At 40.8% G+C, this 27,409-nt stretch overlaps 1 protein-coding gene across 1 annotated transcript in view; it reads right to left on the reverse strand.

Moving 5' to 3' along the window:
- CACNA2D3 (calcium voltage-gated channel auxiliary subunit alpha2delta 3) overlaps positions 1–27,409 on the reverse strand; it is a 437,646-nt gene that overhangs the window by 157,784 nt on the left and 252,453 nt on the right. Inside the window, exon 12 of the mRNA XM_035337879.1 lies at positions 1,975–2,053. Coding sequence (XP_035193770.1) covers positions 1,975–2,053 — 79 coding nt within the window. The remainder of the gene's footprint in view (positions 1–1,974; positions 2,054–27,409) is intronic.

Consider the following 27,409-nt stretch of genomic DNA (forward strand, 5'->3'; position numbering starts at 1 on the left):
TCTTTCTCTTACAGCTTTCTACCGGAAGTGACTGCTGAGGGAAAGGTAGTGTGTGCTTACTTTAAAATCTAGCACATGCACACTGTGCATTTAGGGAACTCGTATTTTTGTTCACTTGAGGATGTTAGTAAATCTTAATTCTTTTCCTTCATGTGCACTGGCTCACGATATAGATGACCGAATCATTGCAAATTTCACAAACCACTCTAGAGGGTCATTAGGGTTCTTGAATGTTTTAATGTATTTTAAATGGTTTGGTGTTTTGCTTCATTAAGTGAACTCCCTCTAGATATGCCCTACTTATACACAGAAATGTAACAGAAAAAGGGGAGGGGCGAGGTTATGTTGTTGAAGGTTTCACCATCAGAATCTAGAAGCTAAATACGTTTTGCAAGGTGGTATGAATTTCCCCTGTGACCCTTTTTGATAGAAAGGACTGCTGTCCACAGTCCAGTCAACTGGAAACCCTGCAAACAGCCTTCATCTATGTTGTGCTTCCAAGGGGAAAATCACTGCAAGGAAAATTGATTTTAGGGCCATTGACCGTCAGTGACAACAACATACTTCGGCCCACCCATGCAAGTAGTAAACTGCAGTCCAGCCATTCAGCCAATCTTTAGACCAGCTTTACTACACTCCTCATCTGTCTTTGCTGTAATCCCTCCTTTCACTAAAAGAAAATGGGTGAGCTGTAGCCGAAAACTGTAAAGGAAAAACTCTAAATCCATACTGCCTTACATGACGATTTACACTGAATCCAATTATGATTTTCAAAGCTATAAGAAAGCATTTATTTACTGATTAGAGGTGAAAGATTTTTTGAATTATAAGCTACCAGAAAGCACATATTGTACCTACTAACCTCTTTTTAAAAAAAAAAAAAAAAATGTAAAAATGTAAAAAGACATATAGAAGAAACAGTCATTAAACTGCATTAAACTGTTTAGTTCATCTAGTTTTTAAGATTCTGACTGGAAGCAACATGGCTCTGCAAAGAACAAAGTAGTCCTGAAGAATGACAAAGGTGACCCCTCTGAGAATTAGGACATGGACCAGATGATCTAGTGAGGCAGTCTCTATAGCCTGGTCCTAATTGCTGAGTTTCTGTACTTAGATCTTTATGAAACTGAAGAGCAGGACTAAAAAGCTAAAATATTTTGTTGATTAAATTGTCTTCAAAAAGATGCTTCAAAGAATTCTTATATTATTACTTAAACTAAATTATGGTGTAATATTAGCTGATTAAGACAAGACTTCAAACTAAGTAATTTCCATCAGCTGGACATAACAGTAGTTAAAGAAATAACGACTAAATGGATAGCACCTGATGCAATTCATCATAATGTAATGTGGCACAAAGGAAAATAAGGTGTTTTTTTTTTTTTTTTGGTTTTTGGTTTGTTTGTTTGTTTTTTTCCAAGAGAAAAGGAAAACCTGAAGAGTAATTAGTTTTTTGTGTGCGCTTTTTTTCTCCTCTAAATCATTCTTACTTACTTACATTAGTCAATCCTTTTACTGTAGCATCTCAGCATCTTACAAGTTTTAATGCCCCTTCCTAATAGAATATAAACCTGTTTTTTCAATTACACTGTCAGCTCCTCAAGGGACAGGATGTCAAGTGTTTTACATACCATGCCTAACTCAACAGGACTCACACCCAGTGTTCTTAGGTACCAAAGTAACTGTGACCGAATAGTAACAGCTACAATAGGACAACCAATTTGAAACTAAGGTTTGGTCTCTGAACTAAAATTTAAGACCACATCTTAAAAGGATTCAGACGTTTTAAGAAAGAAAATATATTTTAAATTGCGTGCTATGGATAAATAAGTTTTTTTCTTCCTGGAAAAAAAACAACACATTCTCTTTGATTAGTTCTCAGTGGCACTGTACCTGTAAAACAGATCAGGTATGCAGGAAGACCCAGTGATACAGTTTCGAAAGCAAGGCTTTCACTGTTGAAGGTTAACTAACCTTTGTTAGCACAGGCCATCCACTTCAGGTTATCAGCAAAAGCAGCTTCTCTTCCAATCAGATAGGTAAAAATACGAACCTGAAAATACAATGAAGAGATCAAGTCAATTAATGCTGCAGCCATTTAAAACCTACACAGTGGAACTTCCCATACAGATATGGCTCAGGTATGGATAGACCCTTTTTAAGAAAGTATTACTGCAAGTAATGTCTTCATGATGAAATATGGCTTTTGTTTGATGTAACAGAATTGCTGATCTCTTTTGATGTTTCTAGTATCTGACATGTAACAAAAGTTTAGGTTAAATGGCTGAAGCATAAGTGAGAATAAACTAAAACCATCAGAGTACATGACAAAACTGTGTTTTAGGCAAATCTGTTCTGCATTTATGAATTCAGAAAATTGCTGTGGTGTGGAAGAAGAGGCATAATTAGGAAATACTTATATAGATGAAGAATCTGGAACTACAGGCAAGCCAATTCCCATCAGTTTTCAAAATTCATATGCCATTGTCCCTGTGTCAGCCTAGAGGCAGGTACCCACAGGTGGTACTTGTGCTATCACCAAGTGATAAATTGAAGGCTCATGTGCAGGGTTGCCACAATTCCAGATAAAAGCATCTGTGCAAAGAGCCATGCCGCTGGGCTATGCATGTCTGTGCACAGATATACACAAAGGGACATCTGTCCAGAAATCCTGCAAATACAAAATATTTGCCTCATATTCCCTTTTCTCTTCAGATAAACATATGTTAAGGAGTCCTTCCAATCAAGCAGATCAACCACAACTTCATTGTATTTACTGCAAAACAGTTCTGTCTCATCTGTGTATGCTGACTCTATGCTACTTTCTTTTAACAGGAGTGGGTGAATTAACATGAGCTAATGTTATTTTTGGTAATGTGGACAGCAAACATGTAATGCTAAAATACCTGCACACTGACCTACACTATCTCTGCTAAATAATTTTCACTAACACAACACACCAATATCAAACTCCATGATAGTTTTTGCAATGAGATGCTCTTTACACAGCCCCTAAAATAAACTGGCTTAGGTAGCTAAATCCAAGATTAGTGTTAAGGATTTGTCTTTCAGGTTTGATAGAAGCTCAGACGTAGAATTTGGACATCTAAAAGACTTTGTTTGTTTTGAAGGGGTATCATGGTCATTCCCAGTCATAGTCTCCCATTATCAGATATTTCTAGAAAATACACTATTTGTTTCTTCTCAAAGCATCACAGTTCTCAAGTTTGTCCAAAATAAAACTTTAAAGTACATGGCATGCTATCTGGGAGGTAATAGTCTTGTACTCCTTCTCTCTCTTTTTTTTTTTTTCTTTTTTCCTTTGATCTTTTTGTTAGCATTGTTACTGCTTTGTGGCTTTTTCATGATCAAGATTAGCATCAGTTTTATACCTAATGCGATACTATTTGGAGAACTGTCCTGTCAAAAAAGATCATCAGTTATTCATCTCTAACTTCTGTGAGTCTATAGATATAATTTGACATGGCCCATGTAACACACAACACAAAAGGAAACTTTTTCCAGGATGCAGATGAAACACTCTACACAAGAAATAATGAGACTTCACGTATGAGACCTAAAACTTGCAGATTTGTATGGTATTACAGCTTCCCCCCCCCCCCCTTTTTTTTTTGGGGGGGGGGGGGGAGGGGGAATTTTGTTGTTGTTTTTTTACTGATATACAATTTTATGTTTTTCTGTACCAGTATTAAAAATGCTTGAGGGCTGGAAAAAAGTAAAGTTATTACATAGCAGATTATTCCCTTGCAATCTTCAATCTGGCCTGGAAATTTCAGAGGAAATTAGATTTATATAATTAAGGCCATGACTTCCAAGACATTAGCAGTGTCAGAATGGATACAGGAATAAATGAAAGGAAATGTTGAAAAAAAAAAATAAAAAAAATCTGAGAACACTTATTTGGCTCTGCCCCACACAGAAGATTTGCACTTAACTAAATTGTGAGAAAAATAAACAGCTTTTTTTCAGGAGTATAGGACGATTTCTGAGGAGGAAAGTTGGTCAATACCAGTTATGTGCCGTTTCAAAATGCAAAAATGATTTTCACATTTTAGTTGTGAGAAAAAGCAGCACTGTGTGTGAAGATTGTGACCAGACTTTTAAATTCCCTTAAAGACAACATCTCCAGCAATAGCCTTACATCAGAGACACAATTCTCATTTTTATGAATAACTGCATTCACACACAAAAATGCATGCACAATTCTCATCTGAAAAGCACAGTAGCAGACAGCTTATTCAAGACCTGAATAAAACCCATCTAGAGCTACTTGTTACAAGAATAAGTTGGTCACAAATTGCCTGAAAGTAGGAAGAGGAGTATCCACTTATTATTAGGAGAAATACTGTTTTGAAGATAAAAGGAAGGCTACCCAAACATCCTGGACAGAACACACACCTCACAAGGTCATGGGGCATCCCAAGCTGGGGGAATGGCCCCTGCGGGGCAAGGCCACTTCTCAAGGGGACCTCAATATGCTGAAGGCCTGGGCTGACAGCATCTTCATAAGGTTCAACATGAAATGATTAGAAAGCAACTTCACAGGAAACTGCCTTGGGTCCATGGTGAACAAGAAGCAGGGAGCCCATGAGGCAAAAGAGGTCAAGTTCATATTGGCCTGTATAAGCAAGGTGTACACCAGTGAGATTATTCCTCTCTATTCCAATGTAATACCACATCTAGAGTAATGTCACCCCACTACACACACCAGTTTTGGACTCCCCTGTACAAAACAGACACTGACTCATTCTTCAAGGGGGAAAAGTCAGAACGGTAGAAATTCTGAACAGTTCTAAGGAAAAACTTTTTAATCGTGAGGGTAATAAAATATAATAAGACATTGTCCAGACAATTTGTAGAACCTGTATCCTGGGAGATATGCAAGATCTGGCCAGATGAGTTCCTGAACAGACTGATCTTATTTCACCTTCTCTGAACAAGTTTATTTTCCACAGAATTTTTATAATGTACTTGGAATATTTCTCTCTTTACTCTCAGTTGTGATACTATAGTCCTCATTGTCCCTTTTTCAGTGTTTTTTTTTAATGGCCAAATCCTCTTTCTAGGCATACAGAGTGTCTTGCATTATTATCTTGCCTAAAGACAAGATTTCAATCACAAAACCTTCTCCAATCTTTCAAAGATAAAATGTACATAGAATTCAATCATTATTTATATTTACATTGTTTAAAAAAAGATATACATTGTGTAGCGTTGTTAAATAGTTTGAATTAAGTAGTATGCATAATCCAACTAAGAGTCTAGACGACACAGCATTAAAGAACAGTACTTTCATGCTTTGTTGATAACTACCAAAACCATTAAAAAAATATTTTCTAAACACAAGTGAAAGGGCACAGTGAGATTTATACTCTGAAAATTTTAGCATAAATCACTGTCACAGTTTATCTTTCTGAAAATAATGCTAGAATATAGCCTATGATGAGACTGAATACGTCTGAGAGATTTATATCTAATGATCTGCTTTAATCTATACAGAATCAAAAGACACTGTGCTCCTAATAAAAGGAGATCAGCCTTATCTAAAAGAATGAGCGGTAAGCATGATAATAGGTCTAGGCAGCAATCAAACTGCATTAAACCTACAAATAATAAAATTTCAGGAAATAGGTATCATAGATCATCATGAAGAATGGACTGCCTCTGTGACACTCTTGCAAGGATTTTCATGTTTTTTGTCTGAGTGCATTTTAAACATATAGTTTATTTGGTATCTGCAGTTTCTCTGGAAGTTATTTAAAGCATCATCAAAAATACTGCTAATTGGTTGGCATTACTTCAAAAATAAAAATAAAAGCTATAGACAGCTAACGCTGAAGATGAGTGATCAGTTCATTAAATGCTGTTATATTTCCTTATCCCAATGAGTTGTGTATTTTTCTCTATTCTCTTTTTGCTGCAACATTATACAAATGACATTTACTACCTATACCATAAAGTACAAAATCTTCTGTAAAAAAATATATATGGTAAGCTATATTTTTAAAATGCGATCTCTATACCGTTCATTACTTAATAGAATGACTTATTTATAGTAATATAAGTTCCCAAAGGTATTCTGATTTAAAAAAACAAACAAACAAACAAACGAGACACTGAAGTTTACCTATCTTTGTTGATTTTAAAGATACATGAATGGGTTTTATGGATATTGTTTAATTCTCCATTCAGGATAGTGAGAAAAATTCCCCAAAACAGCTCCTATACCAAACAATTCTGATTATTAACCTACTTCTAAAAGTTTAGTTGACCAGTTCATTGAATCCACCAGTGGAAGGTTAATTCGCTGTGAGCTTGCAGTGGGAAACACTCATGCATCCCTAACCATTCAGTGTAGAATCAGTTTTACAAAACAAAAGCTTGGCATGTCACTTTCTGCTGTCTGAGCAAAATGTCACAGCAATGACTTAGGTAACAAATGAAGCTAAAATTGAAACTTTCCTGAGTAAGTCTAGAATCTAAATCACATTTTTCAAAAACAACCTTGTCTCTACATACCTCTTTTATACTGGTTTTATTGTTTTGAATAGGCATAAAGTTAAATCTTAAGTAATAATTCTAGATGCACTGGTATGATCCATGGTATGATACCAATAAGCATGGAAAAATCAACTGTGATCACATAACTTCTTTTCTGCATCTATGTAAAAATATAACTTAAGTCAACAGTACAGCAGTACTGCATTAGTTCTGCATAAGTTCTAATTCAACTTCTGCATGTGGACAATACCTAAACAGTGACGGGTTTACATACAGAATCACAGAATCATCCAGGTTGGAAGAGACCTCCAAGATCACCAAGTCCAACCTCCGACCTAACACTAACATGTCCTCTAAAAAAAAACATATCCCTAAGCTCTACATCTGAACGTCTTTTAAAGACCTCCAGGGATGGTGACTCTACCACTTCCCTGGGCAGCCTATTCCAATGCCTAACAATCCTTTCAATAAAGAAGTTCTTCCTAATATCCAACCTAAACCTCCCCAGCGCAACTTTAGCCCATTCCCCCTCATCCTGTCACCAGGCATGTGGGAGAATAGACCAACCGCCACCTCGCTACAGCCTTCTTTAAGGTACCTGTGGAGTGCGATAAGGTCGCCCCTGAGCCTTCTCTTTTTCAGGCTGAACGATCCCAGCTCCCTCAGACGCTCCTCAAAAGACTTGTTCTCCAGACCCCTCACCAGCTTTGTTGCCCTTCTCTGGACTCGCTCAAGCACCTCCATGTCCTTCTTGTAGCCAGGGGCCCAAAATTTAGCACAGTACTCAAGGTGCGGCCTCACCAGATCTGGTGCAGCCTCACCAGAGCTGAGTACAGAGGGACAATCACTTCCCTAGCCCTGCTGGTCACACTGTTTCTTAGAAAAGCCAGGATGCTGTTGGCCTTCTTGGCCACCTGAGCACACTGCTGGCTCATATTCAGCCGACTGTCAACCAATACTCCCAGGTCCTTCTCTGCCAGGCAGCTTTCTAACCACACATCTCCCAGCTTGTAGCACTGCTTGGGGTTGTTGCACCCCAGGTGCAGGACCCGGCACTTGGCCTTGTTGAACTTCATACAGTTGGCCTCGGCCCATCGGTCCAGCCTATCCAGATCCTCCTGCAGAGCCTTCCTACCCTCAAGCAGTTCGACACACGCACCTAACTTGGTGTCGTCTGCAAACTTGCTGAGGGTGCACTCGATCCCCTCATCCACATAATCGATAAAGATATTAAAGAGCACTGGCCCCAGTACTGAGCCCTGGGGGGCTCCACTAGTGACCGGCCTCCAACTGGATTTAACTCCATTCACCATGACTCTTTGGGCCCAGCTACCCAGCCAGTTTCTAACCCAATGAAGCGTACGCCAGTCCAAGCCGAGAGCAGCCAGTTTCTTGAGGAGAATGCTGTGGGAAATGGCATCAAAAGCCTTACTGAAGTCAAGGTAGACCACATCCACAGACAGCCTTTGCCTCATCCACCAAGCACGTCACTTTGTCATAGAAGGAGATCAGGTTAGTCAAGCAGGACCTGCCTTTCATAAAACCATGCTGACTGGGCCTGATCACCTTGTGGCCCTGCAAGTGCCATGTGATGACACTCAAGATAATCTGCTCCATGAACTTCCCTGGCACTGAGGTCAAACTAACAGGCCTACAGTTTCCTGGGTCAACCTTCTGACCCTTCTTGTAGATAGGTATCACATTTGCTAGCTGCCAGTCAACTGGGACCTCCCCCGATAGCCAGGACTGCTGATAAACGATAGAAAGTGGCTTGGCCAGCTCTTTCACCAGTTCTCACAGTACCCTTGGGTGGATCCCATCCAGCCCCAGCAACTTACGTACATCTTAGTGCTGTAGCAGGTCGCCAACCATTTCCTCATGGATTGTGAGGGCCACATTCTGATCCCCATCCCCTTCCACCAGCTCAGAGTACTGGGTATCCAGAGAAAACTAGTCTTGCCAGTAAAGACTGAGGCAAAGAAGGCATTAAGCACCTCAGCCTTTTCCTCATCTCTCATCACTAAGTGTCCCCCTGCATCCAGTAAAGGATGGAGATTCTCCTTAGTCCTCCTTTTTGTGTTAATGCATTTATAAAAACATTTTCTGTTATCTTTGAGTAGCCAGATTGAGCGCCAGATGAGGTTTGGCCTTTCTAATTTTGTCGCTACACATCCTTACAACATCCTTATAATCCTTCTGAGTGGCCTGCCCTCTTTTCCAAAGATCATAAACCCTCCTTTTTTTTTTTTTTTTTTTTTTTTTTTTTTTTTTTTTTTTTTTTTTCTCTCCCCTAAGCTAGCCACCGCTCTCTGGCCAGGCCAGTCATCTTCCACACCAGCTTGTCCTTGGGCACGTAGGGACAGACCGCTCCTGAGCCTTTAAGATTTCCTTCTTGAGGAGTGCCCAGCCTTCCTGGACTCCTCTGCCCTTCAGAACTGCCTCCCAAGGGACTCTGCCAACCAGTGTCCTGAACAACTCAAGTCTGCCCTCCAGAAGTCCAAGACAGCAGTTCTACTGGTCCCCCTCCTGACTTCGCCAGGAATAGAGAACTCTACCATTTTGGGGTCAGTGTGCCCAAGACAGCTCCCAACCACCACATCTCCCACCAGTCCTTCTCTGTTTGTGAACAGAAGGTCCAGCGGGGCACCTTCCCTGTTAGGCTCACTAACCAGCTGCATCAGGAGACTTCCATGCTCTCCAGAAACCTCCTGGACTGCTTCCTCTGTGCTGTATTGCATGTCCAGGATATGTCTGGGAAGTTGAAGTCCCCCATGAGGACAAGAACTGACAGTTTTACAACTTTTGCCAGCTGTCTGTAGAATTCCTCATCTGTCTCGTCATCCTGGTTATGTGGTCTGTAACAGACCCCCATCAGCATGCCTGCCTTGTTGGCCTTCCCACCAATCCTAATTCACAGGGACTCAACCTTATCATTCCCAGTCTCAGCCTCAAGTTCCACAACATCAAAACACTCTCTAATACAGAGAGCCACACCACCACCCCTTCTGTGCTGCCTGTCCCTTCTGAAGAGCCTATAGCCAGTCATTGCAGCACTCCAGTTGTGGGAGTGGTCCCACCATGTTTCAGTGATGGCAACCAAGTCATAGCCTGCTGCACAATGTCTTCTAGCTCCTCCTGCTTGTTGCTCCTGCTGTGCACATTAGTGTAGATGCACTTCAGCTGGGCCATTGCCTGCTCCCCTGGCCCTGACATTGTTCTCCCTGGCTCTAACAAGCCTTATTCCCTCCCCATCCCCCTTCCTACCTAGTTTAAAGCCCTCTCAATGAGCCCTGCCAGCTCCTGTGCTAGTGTCTGTTTTCCCCTTCAAGACAGGTGGGACCCATCTGCAGTTAGCAGGCCAGGTGCCGAGTATAATGCCCCATGGTCAAAAAAGAACACAAAATTTCTGTGTTGGCACCAGCCTCTGAGCCACCTGTTTATCAGGTGGGCTTTCTGAGTCCTCTCTGTACCCCTCCCTGGCACTGTGGGGATGGAGGAAAGCACGACCTGTACTCCTGCTCCATCTACTAATTGTCCCAGTCCCCTAAAGTCCTATTTGATAGCCTTCAGACTTCTCTCTTCAATATCATCTCTGCCAGCCTGGACTATCAAAAGAGGATAATAGTCAGAAGGGAGAACCAGGTTAGGAAGCTTTCTGGCAATGGGGCTTTCTGGCCCCAGGGAGGCAGCAGACTTCCCTAAGAGTAGGGTCAGGTTGACAAATAGGGCCCTCTGTTCCCCTGAGAAGGAAGTCGCCTACAACGATCACCCTTCTTTCTTTCTCAGTGGAGGCAGTCCTTAGGTGTGGAGTCTAATTCCTGACCCTAGGCATCCTCCCTGGTAGAGTGTTCACCTTCATCCTCACCCACTGGTCTCTCAAGCTCCACGGCCTCAAACCTGTTGTATATGGGCACCTGGGGAGGCAGGGCCGGTAGGGAATGGGGGTTGCCTCCGACATCGAGCAGGGACCCGTTTCCATTCCTCCTCATATCCTAGGTCCCCTCCCTCTGCTCGACAGGGCATGGGGTCCACCACTGTTTGGGGTGACTTACCCCAGTGCCTTTCCTTCAAGCCTTGCAGGGAGTTGTCCCACAGGTCTATCTCCCGCTTGCACTCCCTGATGGCCCGCAACCTCTCCACCTCCTCCTTGAGCTCGACACCAGGCTGAGCAGGTTGTCCACCTGCTCACACCTCACACACACGGTGTCTCTGCTGCCCTTAGAGGACAGCAACAGGCTCAGACACACCGTTCATCCAGAGACCTGAATTGATGCATTTTTGAGCAAGCACTTAGTCTGGGTGGCCACAGACTGTCTAAAAAGAGTTCACACATTGTTATAGTTGCTATTGAAAATGTTATTGTAAATAGACTAGACATTAGGCACCAGATTTAATATCCATCCATATTCTCAGATGCCACATAAGATAAATGCTGATCAGTAAAAACTGTTTTAAAAATGTTAATAGTGACCACCATATTTTCTTCTTTCTGTATCTGAAGTAACTGAATGGAGAGTGTCAGAACAGTTCTGCTCTGAAAAGTGAATCCATGGAATATCTATTTTGCTCAAATAATCCTATGAAGAAAGGCCTAGAGAGCTGGGGCTGTTCAGCCTACAGAAGAGAAGGCTCCGGGGTGACCTCATTGCAACCTTTCAGTACTTGCAGGGGACTTATAAAAAACACAGAGGGCAACTCTTTGCTCAATTTGATATTGACAGGATGAGGGAGAATGGTTTTAAACTAAAAGAGGGGAGATTTAGACTAGACGTTAGGAAGAAATTCTTCACTCAGAGGGTGGTGAGGCAAGGGGACAGGTTGCTCAGAGAGGTTGTGGATGCCCCATCCCTAGAGGTGTTCAAGACCACGTTAGATGAGGCCTTGAGCAACCTGATCTAGTGGGTGGCATCCCTGTGTATGGCAGGGTGGTTGGAACTAGATGATCTTTGTGGTCCCTTCCAACCCAAGCCATTCTATGATGAGCAAGTTCAACCATCAATCTGACCTACCGAGTCCCATTACTAAACGATGTCCCTTAGTGCCATGTCCACACATCTCTTAGAATCATACAAACACAAGGTTGGAAAGGACCTACAAGATCATTTAGTCCAACTGTCCTGCTATCACCAATACTACCCACTAAGCTACTAAATCACATGTCGTAGCACCTTGTCCAAGCGCTTCTTGAACACTGTGAGGGACAGTGACTCCACCACCTCCCTGGGCAGGCTGTTCCACTCTTTGAGAGAAAAAGTTTTTCCTGATATTTAATCTAAATCTTCCTAGGTGCAACTTGTGGCCATTCCCTCGAGTCCTATCATTAGTTATCTGAGAGAAGAGGCCAACCCCCTCCTTACCACAACCTCCCTTCAGGAAGTTGTAGAGTCATTGTAGAGTGCTGTTCCAGGCCCCTCACCAGTTTTGTTGCCCTTCTCTGGACACGCTCCAGGGCCTCAATGTCCTTCTTGTAGTGAGGGGCCCAAAGCTGAACACAGTACTTGAGGTGCGTCCTCACCAAAGATGAGTACAAGGGAATGATCATCTCCCTGCTCCTGCTGGCTACACTATTTCTAATACAGGCCACCATGCTGTTGGCCTTCTTGGCTCCCTGGGCACACTGCTAGCTCATGTTCAGGTGAGCATTGATTCACATGCCCAGGTCCATTTCCTCTTCATAGTTTTCTAGTCACTTTGCCCCAAGCCTCTAGCATTGCATGAGGTTATTGTGGCCAAAGTGCAGGACGCGGTACTTGGCCTTGTAAAACCTCATCCTATTCGGCTCAGCCCAGCAGTCCAGCCTATCTCAAGGGCCACCCTACCCTCAGGCAGATTGACACTACCTCACAACTTGGTGTTGTCTGCAGACTTACTGAGGGTACACTCAATCTCCTCATCTAGGTCATCAATAAAGGTATTAACAAGATAGGCCCCAGTACTGACCCCTGGGGGACACCACTTGTAACAAGATGCCAGCTGGACTTAACTCCATTAACCACAACCCACTGGGCATGGCCCTCAAGCCAGTTCTTTACACAGAGAAGAGTATACCTGTCCAAGCAACAGGCAGCCTGTTTCCCTGGGATGATACTGTGGGAGACTGTGTCAAAGGCCTTGCTGAAGCCTAAGTAGACTACATCAACAGCCCTTCCCTCATCTACCAGTCTACTCACACGATAATAGAAAGAGATGAGGTTCAACAAGCATGACCTGCCTTTTGTGAACCTGTGCTGGCTGGGCCTGATCCCCTGGATGCCACACAAGTACCACGTGATCTCACTCAAGATGATTTGCTCCATAACTTTCCCTGGAACCGAGGTTAGGCTGGCAGGCCTGTAGTACCCCAGGTCTTCCTTATGGCCTTCCTTGTAGATGGGAGTCACATCGGCAAGCCTCCAGTCCTCTAGGACCTCTCCAGATAACCAGGAATGCCAATAGATGGTGGGAAGCAGCTTGGCAATTACTTGTGCCAGCTCCCTCAGCACTCTTGGGTGGAGTTTGTCTGGTCTCATGGACTTGTGACATTCCAGATGGAGGAGCAGGTCTCTAACTGTCTCTTCCTAGATCACAGGGAGTGATACTCTACCTGAATCACAGGGGACATCCAGGTCAGGGCGTAAAGTACCCTGCGGATAACTGATCTGACTATTAAAGAGAGATGTAAAGAAGGTGTTGAGAACCTCAGCCTTATCCTTATCCTCAGTGATCACATTCCCTACTAAATGAAGTAAAGGATGGAAATTTTTCTCGGTTCTTCTCTTGCTGTTAATATATTTGTAAGAGTATTTCTTGTTCTCTTTTACTGCAGTGGCCAATCTGAATTCAAGCTGGGCTTTTGCCTTTGTAACTTACTCTCTCCATATCTTAGCAACTTCCTTGTAGTTGCCCCAGGTAGCCTGTCCATTCTTCCACCAGACATAGACTCTCTTTTTCTCCCGGAGTCTCAATAAAAGTTCTTGGTTCATCCATGCCGGTCTTCTTCCCCTCCAGCTCGCATTACGGGATTCAGGAATAGCCTGCTCTTGCACCTTTAAGATTTGCTTCTTGAGGAGCATTCAGGCTTCCTGGACCCCTTTGCCCTTCAGGAGTGATTCCCAAGGGTCCCCTGCAACAAGTGTTTTGAATAGGTCAAAGTCTGCCCTCCGGAAGTTCAAGATAACAGTTTTGCTAGTTGCCCTTCTGACATCACCAAGGATATGTCATGGTCATGACATACAATGTCATGGTCACTCTGCCCAAAACAGTACCCAACTTTGACATCTCCCATCAGTCCTTCTCTGTTAGTGAAGAGCAGGTCTAGTGGGGCACTAGACAGGCTCTTGAACCAGCTGTGTCAGGAAGCTATCTATCTTCCACATGCTCTAGAAACCTCCTGGACTGATTCCTCTGTGCAGTATTATACTTCCAGCATATATCGGGGAAGTTGAAGTCTCCTATGAGAACGAGTGCTGGTGATTGTGTAACTTTTGCAAGCATGTCATAGGATGTTTCATCCATCTCTTCTTCCTGATTAGGCGGTCTATAACAGACCCCCACCAAGATGTCACCCCTACAGGCCTTCTCCCTGATCCTTATCCATAGACACTCAGCTTCATCATTTATCTTAAATAATACCAGGGATGAGGACTCCACCACTTCCCTGGGCAGCATGTTCCAATGACTAATTACCCTATCTGTGAAGAAAAAATACTTACATAAAGGCTCTTTCAAGATTCTATAAGCCACACATTCCATAGGTAAAAGAAATTCCTTCAGTCTGTGTCTCTGAAGACATTCTCCCAAGTTTTTGGCTATCACAAAAATACCAATGCCCTTCACCATCACAAGGTACATTAGACAGTCTAACACAGAATACGGATTTCCTGTATTTCAGAGTGATGTGTAATTGCTGATTTAAAAATAAATAATAAAAATGCCTGTTGTCAGCATATGAATTCAGAACATTAGACAAAAGATTCACAATTTCTAATTTGCATTAAGAATGAAATTCTGTTTGGGGACAAAGTTGAGTTCTTGGTACCTGTTTGATGTACCTTTTCTTTTTTTCTTTTTTAATCAGTACTTTGTTCATTTTTTTAAAAAAGGCATTAGATATAAGATTTTTGTTTTGTTTGTTTTTGTTGTTGTTAAGAACTATATTGTATTCCTTAGTTTCTGAGTGATAGGGCTGAGGAAAATTCCAACTGCTGAAGAGCAATCTATCTCATTAGGCAATCATAGTGGTTTTGTTTAAAGGTTTTCATGGGCCCTTACACAGAAGAACATGAGCTTTATGCTTTTACAGTTGTGTCAGGATGTTGTGCATAGGCACACTCCAAAAGCCTTCAGGAAGACAAATGGGCAGAGAAGGTTGTCTGTGATAGTCCTTGTTACAAAACCAGAAATAGGAGTTAGATCCAGAAAGAAATACTGCCGTAAGATATAAAGAAGGGTCTTGTGTGAACAATAAAGATGATGGGATGTAGGAGCAATGCATCCTGCACCCTTTTAAACTCAAGTTCCAATACTTTGGGCAGACTATAACAGATTTCGGAGAAATAGGTGTCATTTTAGCCCTCAGATGGCTAAGTTACTACTAAGCTTTTATGCCAGGCCTGCTCCTCTTCCTGACAACTAATACGCTCGTTTTTTCCATGATATTGTAAGCATCAGGTCTCTTTGGATGCAGCAGAAACACTCTCTCCAGCCCCTGAGCAACGTCTGAAGTAGGTGCAGCAGCCTTCCCTCAGCAGCCCCACTTGGGGGCACTCTCGCAGCTGCGGCCCACTCGGGCTCGCAGCAGGAGGCCCAAACCGCACCAGGCCAGAGCATCCCGCAGCAGCCCGCCTGCCCTGGGGCTGCCGGAAGCCGCGGGGCGGGCTGTGGTCACCCAAGCAACGCGGCCGGCCCCAGCGGCTGAGGACTGACCCTTTCGGGCTGGGACTGGCTCCCCAGTTTTCATCAAAAATCCAAAACACGGCAGTGTATGAGCCTCTATGAAGAAAATTAACTCTGTCCCAACCAAAACCATAACAAACTGTACAAAGAGAACATTTTAATTTAGGCAGAGAGAGTAAGATCAAAGCTGCTATGGGCTAATCTCAGAAGATCCAATAACGACATTTACATAGTCTACATATGCCCTGGCTAACTTTGTATAAGTCAAATGAGAAAAACACCTTTCAATATCAAAGACCTTTGAGTGAATCAGGATACCATTTTCATCTTAAGAAGAAGTCTTCATCAAATGGGTATAAAGTACCTCTCTGGCAAAAGGCCAATGACAGAAATGCAATTCTGGATAATTATGAAAGCCTTCCTTGTAAGATGTTTGAGAGAGATACCTGAATCTAAATATTCTCTGTTTCTGAACTGTAAAATATGAGATCAACCATATCGAGCTTTAGCATAAACTGTTTGCTGTGGAGAAAGCAGATATTCTCAGACAAAAACACTAGATAGGATTTGTTACATCCCATCTACAAAACTGAAAATTGTAGATGTTACCGGACTCACTGGGTGCAAAGCAAAGCTCAATCCAAGAGCAAAAAATGACATCTTTAGAATGCACGGATCATGATTTGCTCTATTCTTAGTTGCATTATCTCATTTTGAAAAATAAGTGAGTTCTATTAATAAGTTTCTTATTGTTACAGCTAGGGAATGCTCTGAACTTTGAACCTTTAAAATCTGGACAGAAAGCTTACATAAAATCTCAGAGATGCACACACTCAACCATTAGTGAGGAAACCTAAGAATGATGATTTAAATGACAGTTATTTCAGTGCTAACCACTTCATCTGAAATATCCACTTAACAGTTTCATCCATTATGCACAGACTAATCTGTAGTCCCTGAACTGCCCTCACCTCTGAAACTTCATTTAACTAGCAGAACAGAGAAGAGAATATGAACCTTCTTCTGTCTATGTTAAGTGAGACAAGTCAATCTGCAAGATTCTACACACTGGAACCGTGAAGACATATCTTCATGCCAAGCAAGACTGTAAAATAGTATTTCCAGAACCTTAAAATACAATGTGGGAGTGGAAACAGAATTTCTGCTTGCAGCTGACAGTAGAGACATCTGTTTGCAGCTGCAAACTACTTCATGGACACCTTAAGCAAAACAGCCTTTTCTTTCTGGCTCAGCAAGAAATAGTAAGAGTTTTGTGACAAGAGATATGAAATATGAGTTATAAGCAGGATATAAAGATGAAATTTAAGTTCCCATAGTTACAAGTTATGATGGTCCAAGAATGCCCCAGATAGTCTCTCCACAAATGAGAAAACGGACCGATTTGGAACAGTGGACCAACATGTGACTTAACGATTGCCTGAACTTTCAGGTAGCCTCACTGTAAAGAACTGGCTTGTTGCAGGAGCTCTCTGGGTGGGAATTTTGAACAGTCTGAGAACATCTGATAGATGGCTGATGTGGTTGCTGAGCTGCTCTCCATCGTATTTGAAAAATCATGGCTGTCAGATGAAGTCCCCAGTGACTGAAAAATGGGAAACATTACTCCCATTTTTAAGAAAGGGAGCAAGAAAGACCCAGGGGACTACAGGCCACTAAGCCTCACCTCTGTGCCTGGGAAGATCATAGAGCAGATCCTTCTGGAAGACATGTTAAGGCATGTATGAGATAAAGAGGTGATCCGAGACAGCCAGCATGGCTTCACCAAAGGCAGATCTTGCCTAACCAATCTGGTGGCCTTCTATGATGGAGTGACGGCATCGGTGGACAAAGGAAGGGCGATGGATGTCACCTACCTGGACTTAAGCAAAGCCTTTGATATGGCCCCTTACCACATTCTTCTCTCTAAATTGGAAAGGTATGGATTTGAAGGATGGACTGTTAGATGGATAAAGAATTGGTTGTCTGGTTGCAGCCAAAGGGTTGTGGTCAACGGTTCTATATCTGGATGGAGGCCGGTCACAAGTAGTGTCCCTCAGGGGTTGGTCTTGGGACCAGTTCTCTTCAACATCGTTATCAGTGACACAGACGACGGAATCGAGTGCACCTTCAGCAAGTTTGCAGATGACACCAAGCTGAGTGGTGCAGCCAGTAGAGGAAAGGGATGCCATCCAGAGGGACCTGGAGAGACTGGAGAAGTGGGCCCATGAGAACCTACTGAGGTTCAACAAGGCCAAGTGCAAGTTGCTGCACTTGGGCTGGGGCAGTCCCAGGTATTTATATAGACTGGGCGAAGAAGAGCATGAGAGCAGCCCTGCAGAGAAGGACTTGGGGGTCCTGATGGACGAGAAGCTGGACATGAACTGGCAGTGTGCACTTGCAGCCCAGAAGGCCAACTATGTCGCAGGCTGCATTAAAAAAGGGGTGGCCAGAAGGTAGAGGGAGGTGATCCTGCCCCTCTACTCTGCCCTGGTCAGGCCTCACCTGGAGTACTGTGTCCAGTTCTGGGCTCCCCGGTACGAAAAAGACAGGGATCTCCTGGAAAGAGTGCAGCGGAGGGCCACAAAGATGATAAAGGGCCTGGAGCATCTTTCCTATGTGGACAAGCTGAGAGACCTGGGTCTGTTCAGCCTAGAGAAGAGGAGACTGAAAGGGAATCTGATCAATGTCTATAAATATCTGAGGGGTGGGAGACAGAAGGATGTAGCTAACCTCTTCTCAGTGGTTTGTGGGGTAGGACAAGGGGCAATGGCTGCAAGATAGAACGCAGGAAGTTCCGCACCGACATGTGAAAGAACTTCTTCACGGTGAGGGTGACGGAGCACTGGAATAGGCTGCCTAGAGAGGTTGTGGAATCTCCTTCTCTGGAGATATTCAAGGCCCATCTGGACGCCTACCTGGGCAGCCTGCTCTGAGGAACCTGCTTTGCAGGGGGGTTGGACCCGATGATCTTTCGAGGTCCCTTCCAACCCCTACAGTTCTGTTATTCTGTGATTGTCCCCCTCTACTCTGCTCTTGGGAGACCCCACCTGGAATACTGTGCAGGCCTGGGGCCCCCAGCACAAGATGGATGTGGAGCTCTTGGAACAGGTCCAGAGGAGGGCCACAAAGATGATCAGAGGGCTGGAGCACCTCTGCTACGAAGAAAGGTTGAAAGAACTGGGCTTGTTTAGCTTGGAGAAGAGAAGGCTTCAAGGAGATCTCCTTGCAGCCTTCCAGTACTTGAAGGGAGCATATAAACAGGAGGGGGAACGCCTGTTTACATGTGTTGATAGTGATAGGACAAGGGGGAATGGTTTTAAACTAAGACAGGGGAGATTTAGGTTAGATATTAGGAGAAAGCTTGTCACTCGGAGGGTGGGGCCTCCCACCCATCTGAGGCCTCTAACATGGGGCACAAGTTCTAGCTGCATTACACATAATGAACAATCAGTCACAGAAAACTGGGCAAGATCAGTTCCCCTCAAAGACAAGTGAGCTTTGAATGGCTCCACAAGAGTTAATTACTGAGGAATTATATGTAAAGACTTGGCAGAGCAAAGATGTTGTATTAAATAGTTAAGATTTAGCATTTAGCAGCAAAACAAAAACACAAAATAGGTCTAAGGCGCATCTCATACTTTCTAGCTTATTTTTCATGCCTATGTAAAGTATGCATTAATGATGAAAAATAAGTAATCATTAATGTACAAATTGTAATACAACATTGGCATATATTAAACATAATAAATGCTTCCTATAAGTTTAACAATTAAATCCACGAAGAAAAAATCCAGATTTTGAGAGTATTAAGCTTTGGGCTGAGACAATGTCTGGAAAATTTAATCCCAAAGGCTACTTTACACAAAGTACCAATTATTTGGAAAAAAAAAAAAATCCTTTTTTTTTTTTTTTTTTTTTTACCTTCACTTTAACTTTTACTCTCACCAAAAGCTCTAACATTTCTGCCACTTTGAGACCAATGGCTTAAATGTTTCATTTTAGATATATCTCTAGAATGCCAATAAAATCTTTATATAGCACCTCCAAACGTTGAGTAAATACCACTCATTTTTACTGAAGAATTTTAGAAATATTTTTACTGAGTTTTAGAAATTTTTGTTTTATTTTTTATATCCTTCCACTGGTAAAGCCAGCAATGGTACAATTAGATCAACCATACTGGATATAGAGGGAGAGGAAAACTTTTAACTCAAATTTTATAACTTCCACAGATTCTCTGAGGTAGATTTTCTGCTATAACAATGTTATCATTTCAAAGTAAAATGTGATACTATTTACTGGGGCAAGAACAAGCTCAGTGCTCTCATCTGGGAAGCTAAAGAATTTTTTGTTTAGAGCCCTGATATGCAAGATTCCACATCTGTCATTACAAACCATTAACAGACAAGCCTAGATGAACTACTTATGGATAATTCAGCCATCCCTGAACAAGTTATCTTCATTCTTCAACATGTCAGTGGATTTGTGAAGTCTAGAATAGCTATTTTCTTCCTTAAATGCAAAATAGCAACCTAAAAATTAATTTGTCTGAATGGAGAGGAAGAGAACGGATTAGAGCAGAAACCATGACATAACCAACTTTCTTGGATCTAGCTGAAGCTTCTGTGGAAAAAAAACAGGCTCATACAATTTCTGCTATTTTACTAGTTAGCTTTCTTTTATATCAACAAATCTTTTTTTGGAAGAATCCATGGGAGAAGATCAAAATCAGACTAAGTAACCAAATACTGCCAACTTCTCCACTTCTATTAATATATAGTTACAGGATGTTACAGAACAATGGTAACTCATTTTCAGTGTACTTCACCGTGCGTGGTGCAGACACCGATTAGAGGATGACATAATGGTTAAAGCACTGCCCTTTCACCCTTGGGATTTTGTCCAGTCTACAGTCCTATCAGATAATGGGTTTGGCAATCTCCACTAGTCTCTTTTGGACACTAATCCCCATTACAGAATCTCTATAATTCATCATGTAATTTAATACACCTGGCAACCTTACCACCAGTTCATTTTTTTTTGTTATGTAATAGCCCAAAGTGAAGTCAGGGTGGTTAATGCTCTGACAACTGGCTATTATCTCCGATAACAGCTGATTTTGAGAGGATTATTGCAGTCATAAACCATTTTATAAAAATTGGCAGCTGGGAAACCAGTGTAACAAAATAAGGTGGTATTTTGAAGTTTTATCACTGATTTTGTAGCAATCTGTAATGGAGTTTCTAGCATCCAAAAAATGCTGGAGAGGAAACTTGAGATTAAAGCTACAGGTCATGAGCCAAGAATCTGAGGCCTGAATAAGGTTATAGCCAGAAAAGTTTGACTATTTTGAGGCTACAGCTGCCTCTTTTTTTTTTTTTTTTTTTTTTTTTTTTTCTGTCAAATAAACAATATTTCTTCTTTACTTTGTCTCAATTACTAGGTTATTTCTTTTTATCAGCATTCTTCCATTTTCAGTTAGAAGTATTTCAACATTGTTATTACTCCAGTTTTAGATCCACAGCTTTGTCTGTGCTTGAAGAAGTGAAATTGCTTTCAGGAGCAATTGCTGGAGGTATAAGTGAGCCTTCAGCCAAGAGAAAGGGGAGCTGTAGTCAGTGTATGGGATTTTAAATAAGCAACTCACAAACTGTAGATTAATTAAGAAGGAGAAGAGCAGGTGAGACTCTAGTATAAATACAATGGCATTCACATATGAGCAGACATGATAGTATTGAGGTACTCATTGCCTAACAAATTAATATGCACAATTATCAATGGAAATAAGAACCTATGCTGTTTTATAACATTTGTAAAAAGGCTTTAAAATCTTACCAGCTAAAATATAACAAAATGCAGTGGTTGTCCACTAAATTCTACTATCAAAGACAATGATTTGGAAGACATCAAATTGCAAAAGGGTAATTGGAAAGGACATCAAATGCAAGGTCTCTCTATGCTCTCTGACATGGCCACCCACCTGCACTGGTGCAATACCATTATATAGCATAGGATAGCAGCATTAGTCAGATACCATTTTTTTTAATTAACAAAAATGTTTTACTTGCCTTTTTTCTTTACATGAATTTTATTCTATGACAAAGATTAGAACCATAGCCACTCCTGCTCTGACCAAGTTGCATTACTAAGAATGTCCCGTTGAATATAGTGTGATCGGTTTTGTGAAAGTTTTACAGAATTGTGTTGAAGTGAACTTCTGTATTTAATGATTCACAATATGTGTATTTGTCTTCTTTCTGGCAGACTTAACTTGAACAAAAGCTTTCCTTCACAACAAGTAGATGCAAACCACTGCCTGCACTTTGAACCAAACATTTTAGGTACTAGTTAGTTTGGTGCTGAGGTAAACTTTCCAAGCCCATGTCCAGTTCTGTACAACTGTATTTTATGTGAGTTTTTATACTAACTTCAGTGGCAAAAGGCTCAAATTCTAGCAATCCAACTGGCAAAATGAAGAGTTTTATAATTTTGTAGTGAAGCCTACTCACTGAATATAAAGAGTTTTGTACATTACAAGCGTAATAGAATAAAACTGAAGGCTTTATTTACAGGAACAGGAACAACAACGTTTGCCCATGGAATTCTAGGACTACCTTCCTAGTTCACTGAAATTAAATATCAACCAAAGCAGAAGTCGCAAATGCAGATACTGCTCTGATAGAACAGTGGACCCACTGTTTGGCAGACTTGCAGGAGTGTGTGCTTATTGTTGGACTTCCTATGAGTGGCTTATCAGAAACTTCTGCATCAAGAAGCACTCTCATTTAAGAAAATCTTTCTGAAATTGGTGCATGGAAAAATAAATGAGACTTTACATAAAAACTGTCTGCCACGCTGAAAAACATTTAGTTCTTCAGACACTATATATATACACTATGAATTGTTTGAACCAGTGTTACAGCAAAGACAGTAAATAGACATGATCCTTTATCTTGACATTTCAGCCAACAGAAGACAATTGTTGCTCAGACTGCCATAGTACATAAGTCAGTGCTAAAATTACTGAACAGCCTGTAAGTTTATCTTTGATTAAAAATTAAGTTTAGCTCTAATTTATCATTTACGTAGCCCTACAGCATCCATGTGTTCTTGCAGTTAAGTCAAACTAAATATTTAATACACTGTTCTAATTAGCTACAAACTATTACCTGATTTAAGTCTGTAAATGAATGTGAAAAGACTCTGGAGGCCTAATGTTAACCTTCATCCATTCCAGTTATTTGAGAGAAATTACAGGCTCTAATTAGACTCTTCAAATTGCAAAGAAATAGAATTTTCATAACCAGCTTATTAAAAAATGAAGGCCCTCTTGGGACAGGGCAAATTGCTTCTACCCTGATCCGCTTATCCTTGTACAAGACCATACAGAAGACTCGTGTTGTCTGACTTACACAGCTCATATTTCTCCCAAATTAATGAGCAATCAAATTATTCCAGCTGCCCCCTTGGCACAGGGAAAAATTGAAAATCTATGGCTGCCAAGTGACGTGTATAACCCAGCTGCTAAATAAAATGTGCTTAAGGGGACACAGCTGTTGAGGTGCCTATTTACATTAAAATAAGTCCATGGATACAGAACAAATGCCTAAAGACAGCAAACAGTTTATTTAACCCTTTCATTAGACCACGTCACAAAAATTTGCAGCATCATTTATAGGCTGGATGCAAAAGCATGGCCTTTTCACCTTATAATTTATTTCTGCTTATTTGCCTAATCTTTAAAAGTTTCTGATTTTGCAGAACAGGTAAATTCAGAGGAATCACATGAAATGTTACAGTTCACACATCAGAAAGGGCAGCTGATTTGTCATATTGACTCTACATGGGAAAATACAGAAAATTTAACTCCATTCCTTGCTCCCCACATATGTGTGCAGTGATGATAAGCATTATCTTCCAGACAGCAGAACTTCTGAAAATGATACTTTGCTGAAGTTTCACGGATAAACTTGTAGAGTCAGACCAAAAGGAGACTTTTACATGCTTTAACCTACAAAGGCTGCCAAACTCATTTCCACATGAAACTTAAGATACTGGGTATTATCTTTAAAGCATTAAATAGTATAGGACCTCTGTTCCTTTAGAGTTAACTGCCTCCCAAAAATATTCATGATAGGTTTCACAGACCACATTTTTAAAATGTTTTATAAAACATGACTGTAATCCAACTTACTTGAAAATTACTGTGTCAGTTGCAGAGCTGTTGGAGTAATAGGGGCCAATAAAACATTTCTCTTTCCTACTCAGGAATACTTAGCCAACAGACACCTCAAATCTAACACTAAAATCCAGTTTCAAATTCTCATAATTTAATTGTTTAGTTAACTCAGTAAGTACATGAGATCCACGCCATAAAAATGTGTATACAAGCTAACTCACAAGAAGTGTACAAAAACCAGCAGATAACACAGAGAAGGCTCAAGTACTCAGTGGTTGATTTATTTTAACCTTGACCAGAAAGCTTAACTGTGTGCAGTTGTTTGATACAAGTAATTTTAACAAAGGAATTAGGAGCTGAGGTCATATTTGGAAAAGAATGACAGATAAATTAGATGTGTTCACACCAATGAAGCCTGACAAAGTTACCTAAGTGTATTCAAGGAACTAATCAAATGAATCTTTACACCATTAGTGAATAATTCTCAGGATCTGCAGGATCCTGCAGGCCTAGAAAAAGGGAAAAATATTTTTAAATATTTTTAGAATTTCAAAAATGTGTAAAAAGAAAAATCCTGTACAACTACTTCCTAGATTTTACTGCATAGAAAGACACCAGCAAAAGTGATTAAGCAATCAGTTCAAAAGCATATAGAATGTAATAAGATGGAAAAAAAAAAAAAAAATCCAGCATTAATATAAGCGCTATTCTGTCAAATCAATACTTTCCTTTTATGACAAATATCTTTAGTACTCTGTAAGAGAAAAGAGGAAGAGAGATACTTCTTGTTTAAATTCTGTGAGAATTTTTGAGATGTCAACACCAGTCTGTGACACATAGGCACCATGTCGTCCATGAGAGCTTCTGATATTGTTCATTGTCATAGTAAAACAGAAGCATTTAATTGGGCCTGACATAAAAACAAGCCCCACCATGTTATCTGTTCAGTGATGTATACCTCTAAGGACTACTAACCTAATGAAATCAACATAAGTTGATGCACTTTCAGGCAGCTGTGCTCTCAAAGTATATTTATTATTGTCATATTAAGAAGACAGTTGGGTGAAGGGGAGTGGATGATTTGGCCTCAACTGAGTACAACATAAGAATTTTCAGTGATTAGATGGCTGACTAAAGAGGACACTTAAAAATTTGTCAGATGATACGAAACTGGAAGGTCTTCTAAGCACTTTGGAGTACAGAATTAGAATTCAAAATAGTATATCTAAACAAGATGGTCTGAAATTAAATCCAGCTCAAATAAGTACACAAGCAGAGGGAAAGTTCTAATGTATTGACAAAAGTTGAGGAAAGTGCTAGCAGAGCACCAGCAGATTTTAGGAATACCAGTTGAGGTGTTCGGAAATAACTATTTTGATAAGTTATTTTAAAGCTGGTACTAGAAAGAATGAAGAATGAGGAGCAGAATGAGCAGATGCTAAATGGAAACAGCTTAGGAAGGTCCTTATCCTTTCGAGTTCATAACTACAGTGAGCCTTTTTTAAAAACAAACAAACAAACAAAAATGACTCAAAACCTACACTCTAAGTTCTGTAGTTAAGTATAAAAACATGCTTGTTTGCTCTCTCCATTTTCAATGCTGGTTTTGCATTGTCCAAATCATATAAAAGTATGCAATTATGTCAACATATGTATCACGGACAAGAAAAACAGATGAATGCTCTATAAACACTCTTCATTCCTAGAACATGTAGCCTAAACAAAGGGCTTCCTCTTCTTTTTAGAGGATCATGGGAAGAATGAGAACTGGGAAACAAAATGAAGAAGACACTGAGCATCAGCACGCTTACAGTCTGACACTAAGAAATACAGGAAAGTTGAGTTAATGGTGAAAAAGGAACTCCAAAATCAAGAGGAAAAAATAACTCATTTTGCTGAAGGAGTTTTGACACTGAGCAACTGATTTTTTTATTACTTTCTTTTGGAAGTTTCTGACACTGCATGCTTTTTTCCTTGTGGCAATCTTTTTCAGAAAATATTCTAAGAGTACCATTTATGGCTTTTTATTGCCTCTCCCACTACCATCAATTCTAAGTTTTAAAATCAGATCAATAAATCAGAACTCTAGGACATACTTAGTAGGTAGCATTGCTTTAAAGATGCAGAAAACTCCTAAACCTTCAGGAATTTTTGAATACAGTTGCTTGGTGCTACCTTTGGGGCTCAGATACAAATAAAAAATGTTTTACAAGTACAGTGATAATAGCCTGCATAGGGAAAATATTATCAGAAAGTCACTGTCCCTTCAGCACATAACAATAGGCACCATACAGGAACAGTAATAAATCTGTCTGTGAGGTGTGGTTTCATAATACACATAAAGAACCAAAATTCCACCTGAATTCAGGTCTATTTCAAAGAGATCAGACACAGAGTAGATGTGGTATTTATGAGCGCTAGCTTCCCTATATGGCAATACATTGCAGGAAAAGGCATCCTCTTTACCAGAATACAGAAGGGAAGTAAAATATTAACATTTCTTAGGAAACAGTGAATTCACATGTCATGCATGCTAATATCAATTCTAGATTGCAGGGTAGCATCAGATACTGATGAAACAAGACTGAATTTCAAATAAGCTTTCAGAACATGAAATGAAAATGCAGGCATATCACATATTGTGTGATTTCCTTAATTAAGTTATTTCAGCTGTTCATTACAGATAAGCCAGAACAAACTACCCACAATCCCATTGTCTTGAGAGAAATCATGAGCACCTTTTTGGTGAGACAGATATCTGTAGATTACAAATTTGTCCCTATAATCAATTATCCCGAGTTAAGGATAAAATAAGTGGTTAGCATTTAGAATCACTGTGATCATAAAAATGATAAATAAGAAAAAAATAAATTGAACAACAACAACAAAAAGACCATTGGAGTAGGAAAGTAAAGATGAGAACAAAGCATATATTCTCATTGTCAAGTAGAAGATGATAAACATGAATGAAAAAAAAAGTAGAAAGAAAATACAAAAGCATTATTAAAGAAAGTAATAGCTTACAAAGAGGGAAGACAGCATCTTTGTGAGCTACAGTTTGCTCAGCAGAACAAACTGATGAGTTTTTAGGAAACAGGGAGTAACAAACTAACAAACTGTCATGAAGACTGGCCATTAAACTCTCCTAGTGTCATAAAATAGAACAAATGTCTTTAACGTATTGTAGGCAACATAGGAAAAAGGCACCCAATTAAGAGACAAAGGAAACTAATAATAAATACTAGAAAATCAAGGTAAGATCCTAGCATCCTTGTATCTTATGATCTAGCAAAATGAAATATGTGGTTCCACATAAAAATGAGAGCAAGAAGACAACTGAACTCACAAAAATACTGGAGGCAGGAAAAGAGAATACATGCATGTGTTATTATAAAACAAGTTCTCTCTAAAAAGCATGCCTCAGGAAAGGGAAATCTAATGTGCAACAAATTAAGACAGAGATTTTATTCAACCTTTTAATGAGATAGCCAAAAGAGAAAAGGGAGTTATTCAATCACAGGTAGAAGTAGGTTGATTAAGCCAGGCTACATTTGACACATGGAATTAAGTCCTTGCCCAGCTGAGCCCAAGGACCCAGCAATCCCAGGGGCCCTGCAGTAGGGACAGCTGTCACAGAGTGAGGGCACAGACTGATCCCTCCCTTTGGCTGACTGCGGCAGGAAAGAACCATGGGTGGCTACCAGATGAAAAGGAATGGCCAGCTGGGGGCAATGAAACTCCAGGAATTCTGGCTGATGCCAGAGGAGGGAGGGAGGGAGGGAGGGAGGGAAGGAAGGAAGGAAGGAAGGAAGGAAGGAAGGAAGGAAGGAAGGA

Source organism: Oxyura jamaicensis, chromosome 12 (assembly GCF_011077185.1).
Source record: "Oxyura jamaicensis isolate SHBP4307 breed ruddy duck chromosome 12, BPBGC_Ojam_1.0, whole genome shotgun sequence".
Classification (NCBI taxonomy): Eukaryota; Metazoa; Chordata; class Aves; order Anseriformes; family Anatidae; genus Oxyura; species Oxyura jamaicensis.